Source organism: Fukomys damarensis, unplaced genomic scaffold, assembly GCF_012274545.1.
Source record: "Fukomys damarensis isolate Sample0158 unplaced genomic scaffold, DMR_v1.0_HiC HiC_scaffold_9, whole genome shotgun sequence".
In the NCBI taxonomy this organism is placed as follows: Eukaryota; Metazoa; Chordata; class Mammalia; order Rodentia; family Bathyergidae; genus Fukomys; species Fukomys damarensis.
Window position 1 is genome coordinate 23,959,299 of NW_022900921.1, and position 9,681 is coordinate 23,968,979.

Consider the following 9,681-nt stretch of genomic DNA (forward strand, 5'->3'; position numbering starts at 1 on the left):
TAGCACAGGTCCACACATTAGGCTTACTTGGAAGCTGGTGTATAGAGGAGACTGGCAATCCTTCAAATGACAATTTCTTGTCTATTATTAAACGGCAACAGTTTTGGCTACGATATTGAGCTGCCCATACAAAAACGACATTTCCCAGACTTCCTTGAAGCTAGGTACTGCCATGTGACAAAGTCCAGAGGGGTGTCAGAGAAAGTAGAAAATATGCAGCTTCTGAACTGTGTACTCTACTTCTGAACCATTTGTGAGCCGTAGTGAATAGGTGGATGAAGGCAACATGAGAAAGACACAGTGACAAGACCTTGGCTGTAAATAGTTGCCATATCAGCTCTGAATATACAGATGGATTGTTTTATGCAAATGAAACAAATATCTAGATCATTTGAGTTATGTTACTAGGGTATATGTATGCACCTGTGTCAAGGGAAAAGTTTTTGTTTTAGCATCTGAACTTTTCATTTGATTCTCCAGTGTTAATGGGGATCCTTCCATGCTCTTGACTACAACAGGTTAGAATTAAACTCAGGGCTGGCCAAAACTTGTGTTGTTATTATGTGAGAAAATACCATCAGTGCTTTTTCAAGGCAACTAAGCAGAGAATATGAAACTTCAGTGTCTCAAGACCTCACTGCCACCTGGCAAAAACTGCTAGGAGAAGCCCAGCCATGGGCAGTGAACTCCTCTCTTGTGGGACTTGGAATACGTTCTAATGCAGATAATAATTAAACAGGACCGGCAATTTAGTTCAGTGGTGGTGCTGCCTGCCTCGCCAGCACAAGGTCCTGAGTTTGATCTCAGGTACTACAAAAAAAGGGGGAACAACTCGCAGTTGTGTGGGGAACAATAAATGAAAAAATATATACAAAGAGGCTTTGGAAAGCAAGATGAAAAGTACTACTGATACAAGGTCAAGTTTTTCTTCCTCTGGCTCAGAAATGAGGCCATGTGAGGGATGGAGAGGACACAGGTACTGCCTGGGCTCAAGTCCTGGCCCCACCATTTACCCTGGTAGCCCTAGACTCACCACCTCACCTTTCTGATACCTCTCCTGTACAACAAAAGCAATAAAGTCCCTCAAAGCTTGTTATGAGTCAGTGAAACTCACGAGATGATTCTTGGCACAGAGTAGGTGCTTTCCCAGCATGACATAGGAGAACAAACTCAATCTAGGGAAGGGAAGGGAAGCAGTACATAGACTCACATTCTGCATCTTGCTGGCTGAATGGTGTGGGCCAAGTAATCCCGGGGCTTTAAGCCTCTATATTTATCTATACTATGGTAGACAACAGGGCTGATGCAAGGAAGAGGGACAACATGTAAGAATCTCTGCATGCCCAGCCTGGCATGCAGTAGGTCGTCAGCCATCAGCAGACTGGGTAGGTGTCACTTACTCTGCTTAATGTCGCCCTCGTGCAATGGGCGGCCTTCAAACCGGCTGTCCCTCTGGTTGTTGAGCAGCTCCTTCTCCCTGCCCACTGCATTCTGCTGCCGGGCAACACCATCCAGGTCAAGGGCGCCTGAGTGGGCAGATAAGCCAGGGCCCAGCTTCGGGGGTAAGGGCTCCCCACTGCTTTTCTTTAGGTAGGAGGCAGGGGCCCAGCCTTCTTTACCCTGGTACCTGGGAAGAGGAAGGATGCTGGTCACAGTGGTCGGCTAGGTGCATGGAGGAAAGCACGCTTCTACTGAGAATCCTACTTCAGCACCCAGACAACAGCGACAATGGGGCCCAAGTGCCCAGAACAGAGTCTGGTACACTGCTCGCTACCTTCCGATGATGGCTAAGTCCCTCGCTTGGCATTCTAGGCCAAAACAAGATGATACTTGGTGGTGGCCATCATGTCTACCAGTTAGAATGTGAGGCCATCACATCTCTGTGCTAGTGGCCTTGGTGCCAGGGAGTTGAATGAAGAAATCAAAGTCTAAGTGGACAAGGTGCCAATGGTGTGGCACAGAGTGGGTGGGTGCCGTCACCTTAGAGTCACTGTGGTGATGATGACAGCAGTAATGACAATGGAAACCAGCACCTGGGGGGCACACACTCTGTTGCTCCTGTCTGAGGCATTTCACAGATATTGATGTTCACTCAGCCAATCCTGAGAGGGAGGCCTGTAGTGTGAGCAATCCTAATCTGAAAATCTGAAATCCAAAATGCTCCAAAACCTGAACATTTGTGAGCAACAAAATCATGACACAAATGGAAAACTCCACACCTGACCTTACATGACAGGATGTACTCAAAACACAGGTGTATTAAAAATATCATGTAAGGGCTGGGGATTTAGCTCAGTGGGTCTGCTGCCTGCCTCGCAAGCACAAGGCACAAGGTCCCAAGTTCAATCCCTGGTACACACACACACACACACACACACACACACGGTGTAAAATTATTGTAGCCTATAAGGCGTATATTAAAAAACTTTTAAAAATGAATTTTGTGTTTAGCTTGGGTTCCACCCCCAAGATTTCTTCTTATGTATAAGCAAATATTAAAAAATTTATAAACATCCAAAATCTAAAACGCTCCTGGTTTCAAGCACTTTGGATGAGGGACCCTTAACCCTTACAGTGATCTATTTGAAAGATAAGAGGACGAGACATAGAGATGTCAAGTACCCTGTCCAAGATTACAAGCAAATCTGTGGCATAACAGATTCAGACCTAGTGATCCTGTGTTTGCTGCCTTATCCTAATAGCTCCAGCTCCTGGTGCAAAGCTTGGCACTGGCAGTGCCGGTTAATATAGAGATTAAACACTCATCACACGGTAATGAAGCAGGTCCAGGGTTGGCTGTCACCGAACTGTAGAATGACTAGGATGCAGACAGACCAGCTCACCATCCTCCCAAAGGGGAATTCAGTGAGTATAACCATCCCTTAATTCTCTGTTCAACAGAACTCAGAGGGGTCTGGACCAGAGAGGTGTGCTGGAGCTAACCTCCACCAGCTGGTGACAGCCAACAGTGCACATCTTCTGAACTCTGCATTAAGTGACACCATACTGATAGCTTGAAACCATCTGTGGTGGAAGTGTTTAGAGTCTAAAAGTTGGCAAAGACCACAAGTCACAACATTCTCCTCACTGAAAGTCAGTTGTTAAACATTTGCCAGCACTCCACAAAACAGGTGCTCACATCTTTGGGGAAAGTTGAACAGACCCAACTGACTGGAGACAGTACATGGCAGGGCCAAATCTCTTGTTGAGCATCACTTTAAGTACTGAATAGCCCTGAGTTTCAATGGAAAATAGGTCCTTAACAACTGGAGGCAAATTTCTAAGGTAGAAAGCTATATATTTTAGTGTCTACCAACCTTCAATAGCCTCCATAAGGGACTAAATCTTGTCCTAACTGGAAAATGTCAGGCTCCATACTATCCACAAACTCAGTATGAGACAGGTCACTGTCTAGAACACAGTGGACCGTGGGTGGGTTCTGGGTGAAAAATGTATGGGTTCAACTTTCCGACTTCCACTGAACTTTCACCTGAGTGCAGCCAACACTGACACCCTGACCACAACATCATGAGAAACCCTGAGTCCAACCAATCCACCTGAACTCCAGAGCTGCTAAGTTCTGGAATTTGTTATGCAGCAAGATAACGTAACACTCATGTGTCACTTAACAGTGGGATGCTTTCCGGAGATGCACTGTTAGGCAACTGCATCACTCTGCAAACAGCAGAGTGCGCTTACACAAACCTAGATGGTGTAGCTTGCTATGTGCATCTAGCTGTGTGTAACCCGCACATATACATATACATACACACGAGCACATATAGTACAAACACAATTAAATAAACCATATGGTAAAATAACAGAATCAAGAAGTGTAAATGCTGGATATGTGAGGTTGCTGCCAACAAGAGAGGATACACTGTTTTACAGTAAACTTTTTTGGGGCTGGGTGTTTGAACCCAAGTCTTCTGCGTTGGGCTACATCCCCCAATCCATTATTATTACAAAAAAGGATCATGTTAAAATTGCTAAATTGCTGGGCCAGAGATTTAGCTCAGTGGTACTGCGCCTGCCTTGCAAGCACAAGGTCCTGAGTTTGATCCCGGGTATAAAAAAAGAACGCAAAGTTGCACAGGCTGGGCTCAAACTTGCATTCCTCCTGCCTCAGGCTCCTAGAGTGCTGGAATTACAGGCATGTGCCATCATGCCTGGCTTATACTACTCTTATACGAGTGGCAGCAAAGTAGGTTTGTTCATACTAGCATTACTGCAAGCATATGCACAATGTGCAGCACACAAGAGCCATGCTGTCACTAGGGGGAAGGGATTTTCCAACTTCTTACGGGAGCACCACGGCACATGTGGCCTGTCTTTGCGTGCAGGGGCATGACTGGCACATGACTGTATGTGCTCAATACACGTTCACTATCATGGTTATCATTCCTTTAAATTTTTTCTGACCCCCAGACTGAGAGCTCCTCTTTGTGCACCCCAAGTCCCCCGGGCATCTCTCCAAAACACCACCCCTCTCCCTACTCTACTCTGTAGTTTTTGTGAGTTGGCTTTGGCACGTGTGGGTGTGAATTGCTGTGCCTCGCTCACTGCTTCGTCACATAGGTGAAATGAGCAGCCTCAGGATGGTGTGTAAGAGTCACACTGGTCTTTGATAAGGTTGGAGTGGATGATTACTCAACAGGGCGGCTTCAACCTCGAGTCACTCACCCCAAGACACATCTGGAGGTGGAAACCAGTCTTGCTTAACAGGGTTCCTGCTGTCTGTGGTACGGCGGTTTTGGAGAAGGTTTTGCTTATTATGGACTTTTAGAGAGCTACGGGTAGGAAGGGAGGCCAAACAACACAGAGGAGAAGCATCTTATGGCACAGGCAGAGAAACCCCATCCATCTGCTGTCCCTTACAGGCCTTTGTGAAGCTGGAGCCCTGAAAGACTGAAACCCATGCAGCCACAGCTGTCAGGAGGCTGCGCCGATTACCTGATCTTCCACCAGCCTTCCAGGTTTTTCTGGATGACCTCCACCATGGCCCCTCTCTCCAGGTTCATCTCATCCTGGTCACGAGCCGTGTAAGGATAGATGACTGTGTACTTCTCCTCTGCAGGGACAGAGGGTGCTGGGATAAGAAACTTACGCGAAGAGTCCCGGATGCTCGCTGTGATCTGTGTGACGATGTGGAGGGATAATCTGCTCCAGAGATTCTCGTGAACCCCACCCCATGGTCCTCATGTAGCTCCGGATCACCTCGTGTGAGCAGCAAGGGAATACTGGAGAAAGAGCAGTCACAGCACCTCCGAAACCCCTCGCATCACATCACCCCCACTTCTCTCAAGTTGTGCTTCAATTGTGCTGCCCTGGACCACCTTATGCAGTAGTCTGACTCATGGCACCCTTGTCTCCCTTACTCAGGTTAAATACCTCCCCACTTGTCACAGGAACCACCTTTTTTTTTTGGTACCAGGGATTGAACTCAGGACCTTGTGCTTGCAAGGAAGGTGGGGTGCCACTGAGCTAAATCCCTGGCCCAGCTGTCTTTAATTACTGATAATGCTCAGCCCCAAGAACTACCTTCTAACACATTTCCTTGTTTATTGTGTTTCATGCCTGTTTCTTCTGGTAGAATATGAGCTCAATGAAAATAGGAATTTGTCCGTCCCTTTCATTCCTCTATGTCCAGCACTGGACATGTGCCTGGAAGATTTAGTAACTGGAGAACTAGTCTCTGTTCAGTAAAGGAAAAAGTCCTGAGGGCCAGGTGGGAGCCACCTTGCTCACAGAGGTTAAACTCTCAGGGGTTCCTTGCCAATTTTCTCTGGCAGTGCCGGAGTTCAGAGATAAGTTGACTATTGGCAGTGGATGATTTCTAGCTGAGATCATCACCAAGGAGACAGCAGCAATTCTCAATGCCTAGCTGGCAACTGATCTTCACTTTTCATTAATAACACCCAAGCCCTTGGATTTAGACCAGCTTGAGGCTTCAATTTTCATTCACTTGAGTGGGGTGCCTCCTACCCCACTCCCTGTCACCCCCTGGTCCGGAAACCATGGGGCTATCCCTATGGCTCCTTGTACCTCTCTGTTACATCCCTCCCATAGCAGCTGCTGAGGCAGAGGGATCATGGGGCTCATGGCCACTCTAGAAAGGGAACAGCTCCTATCCTCAATGGCCTCAGCTTGGCTGCTGAGCTGGAGAAAATAGATGCAAGGAGAAAATTAGATCGAAGGATCCCTGCAAGGAGAGGAGGGGGCTGACCTGCTTTGGTTCAATTTCAGCTCCTGGGTCAGTTCAAGCCAGCTGAGGCCTGGCGCCCACAGTTAGTATGTGGTGCAGAAAAGACTCTGGGCAAATGCTACAGGCAGCCCATGGCTTGCCAGCTGCTACACAGGGAGGCGGAAGCACACAGGGCGTTTGTTTATTTATTGATCTGGCCTGCTGACCTGCTCAGTGGGGGTGATGCTGACTCGTGGCACATATCCTGGTTCAGTGGAGCCAGCTCTTCCCTTTTTCACAGAAGCTGTGGGCTGGGCTGTGATCTGTGAAAGGGGTAATTCAATCCTGTGGAGGTACACAAGTTGTTTGGAAGGGGCACTGCTTGGACATCAGTCTAGGTACAGCCAGTCCTACAGGCCCTGGATTCCTGCATCCCCAGGCATTCTCTAGTACCCAACAGGCTCACTCTGGGATCTAAGTGCTGCTCAGTGATCCCAACAAAGTTTAGGAAGACCTTGCAGAATGCATCATGGGCACCTGCCTACCCACGAGCGGTCTTATCAGCCTCCATCCATGTGGTTAGGGGAGGCTGAGTCCTCCTTTCCAGAGGGAGGGGGCTGGAGTATTATTTTGGCCTGGCCACAGTGCTTCAAATCCTGGCCACTATGACTGGTTCAGGGATGGCATGGCACCTGGCTGGGTCAGTCAGAACCAATCCTGGGGCTTGAGTTTTAGACGTTGTTTCTTTGGTGGATGTCCATGAAAAGTGCCTGGGAACTGCTGTCCCTAGAGATAATGGTGCCAACAAAGCAGGAAGTGGAACAGAGAGGTGTGAGAGAGGACCTGATGACACCCTCATACCCGAGGATGCAGCCAGCCATGCTTGCAGCTGGCCCTGCCTTGGTCTTTTCAGTGATATGAGTCAATGTACCTCCTCTTCTGCATTACCTGGTTGAGGGAGGCTTCTCCCCCTTAGAACTCAGCAAGCCTGATGGAAGGACAAGGCTGCTCGTTCTGCACTACAGAAGACCACACGCACCTTTTTAAAGCAGGGAAGTTTCAGAGCCCTAAGGCTGACAAACACCGTGGGTATGCTCCTCCCCAGCCCTCATGCCAGCACACACGCAGTACCAACAAGTCACTGTGTCTCACATGCAGCAGGCAAGGAAGTCCCAGAGGAGGAGGCTCATGCAGATGCAGGGACCCGCTCTGTACACCAAATGCAAAGTGAACTCTGAGGAAGGCACCTTGGCGCCAGCTGATGCCGTACAAGTCCCCCAGAGTCCGGCGGCGACCCGCAGGCCGGGGCAAAGACCAGTACCTCCATGAGACTGGATGGGCAGCATGTGGAAGGGAGGGCAGAAGGTACAGGTGAGAAGGGAGCACTCCCAGGGGACTCCCTTGAGACACTGCTCCCCTTAGAAGATCATTCCTTCTGAGTCTATTCTGAGTCTAACCTTGAATTTGAATCAAGAGGCATCCAACAGATATAACTGTATTCTTTGCGTGATTATAAAGAGGCACTAGAAAAACCCTCATAGTAGAGGGTAGAAAGATGTCCAAACCCTTAAGAAAAGGTGGTTCCTCTCCCCACTTCCAGCTGTGACACTGGGCAAATCGCTGTACTTTTCTGAGCCTATTTTGGATAAATGGGGATAATAACCATTCCCTCACAGAGCACACCCATGGTGGTCATCACGCACTGACTGTAATAGAGCCATTCCCATGTTGTACACCACCTGCCTCTGATCTGAGCTACTTCTTATGGCAACCCCATCAGCCTGGCCCTCAAGACAGCAAACCAACTCTGCAACACAACTATATGCAAAATCACTTTTTTTTTTTTTGCTAATCCTTGCATTTAGAAAGGTCCCTATTTATTTGTTTTTGTTTTTTGAGACAGGATCCTGCAATGTAGTCCAGGCTGGTTTTGAATTTGCTGTGCAGCCCAGGCTGACCTTGAACTCTTTAATCCTCTTGACTCTTAACTCCCAAGTGCGGGGATTATAGGAGTGTTACCACCATGCCCAGCTCTTACCCTTTTTTGGATACATATGAATTTAAAGTGGCTTTGTGCTTTAAAGGTCTGCTATAAGACAACACTCAGCCCCAGGTAAACTGTAGCTTATCTGATGACTGTAATTGTTCACTATTCTAAGTTCTTTGCATATAGAAATTCATTTAAGTTTTTAAAACTCACATGATACAGATACCATCATTTCCATTCTCAGGCAAGGAGGCTGTAGCTCAGGAGACAATGTTACTGGCCCAAGATCATTTAGTCAGAATGTGGCATAGCTGAGATTCAAATTCAGGTCTATCTGACTCCAAAATGCTTGTCTGCTAATGAAGGTGGACACATGCTTTGGTTTCAGGAAGCTTCTAAGGGGAAAGGGAGTGGGTGAGTGTTGGTGCTGCTGCCATGGCAGGCATCACCATCCAGGACAGGGCCATGTATACCAACAGAGAGCAGACATAAATACATGGGGTCAAAGGTCTTGCACATTATCCAGCAGTTCTACTATCTTGGCCACCAGAAAAATTCTAGGGAGGAACAGTGATTAGGCTGAGGCATTCCTGGCGTCCTAAGGAGGTGTCAGAAGAACAACTATGACCAGGCTCATCTTGGGTGGCTCCCAAAGGCCCCAAAGAAAGGGGGGCTTGCCCTTCACCCTAACCTGAAGTCCTAGCTTCATTTTCATCATTTGGGAGCCAGTGACACTGATGCCCAGAGGCAGAGGCTAAAAGAAAGGGACTAAGCAAGGAAGCAATGCAATATAGCCTGGAGGCTCCCACGAAGGCAGGGGTGGGAGTTCCTGCCTACCTTCTTCAGGCTGTAGAGAAAACTCATCCTGCACACCGTCCTGCCCCTCAAGGCAGGTCGCAGGGACCCAGCCTTGCTCCTCTGCGGTGCTGACGAACCACCAACCTGGGGAAGTGAGAATGTAGAGTGATGTTAGTAGGGCAAACGGTCAGAGTATAAAATATAGGTATTCCTCAGTACCCAGGGAATGGTCCCAGAACCCCTGTGGGAAGCAAAATCTGCAGATGCTCATAAAAAGTGGTATAGTGTTTGCATATAACCTATACATATCCTCCCATAGACTTTAAATCATCTCTATTTGACTTATAATACCTAATACAATGTGAATACTGTGTAAACAGTTGTGCTTTATTGTTTAGGGAATAATGGCAAGGAAAAAATCTGTACATGTTTAGTACAGTTTCAATTTTTTTCTTATTTTCTATCCAGGGTTAGTTAAATCCGAGGATATAGAATCCACAGATACAGAAAGCCAAATGTATATTCAGTACTCTATCAGTTAATACTTAGGGTAAGGTTAAAGGGTTACCATTTTATGGGTAGAACACAATTATCAATGTTAGCTATCAACTATTAAGAAAAGACCAAGGGCCTGGGATTTAGTTCAGCGGCACCACACCAACTTCACAAGCACAAGGTCCTGAGTTCGATCCCTGGTACAAAAAAAAAAAAA

General features: G+C 47.4%; 1 protein-coding gene across 3 annotated transcripts in view; it reads right to left on the reverse strand.

Annotated features, from left to right (window-relative positions):
- Sh3pxd2b (SH3 and PX domains 2B) overlaps positions 1-9,681 on the reverse strand; it is a 70,795-nt gene that overhangs the window by 18,084 nt on the left and 43,030 nt on the right. The window contains exons 7-10 of one of the 3 annotated variants that reach the window (XM_019207224.2): positions 9,009-9,113; positions 7,432-7,515; positions 4,954-5,071; positions 1,401-1,627 (exon numbers count right to left, since the gene is read on the reverse strand). In XM_019207224.2, the coding sequence (XP_019062769.1) occupies positions 1,401-1,627; positions 4,954-5,071; positions 7,432-7,515; positions 9,009-9,113 (534 nt within the window). The other 2 variants (XM_033761631.1, XM_019207225.2) reach the window with 2 other exon arrangements.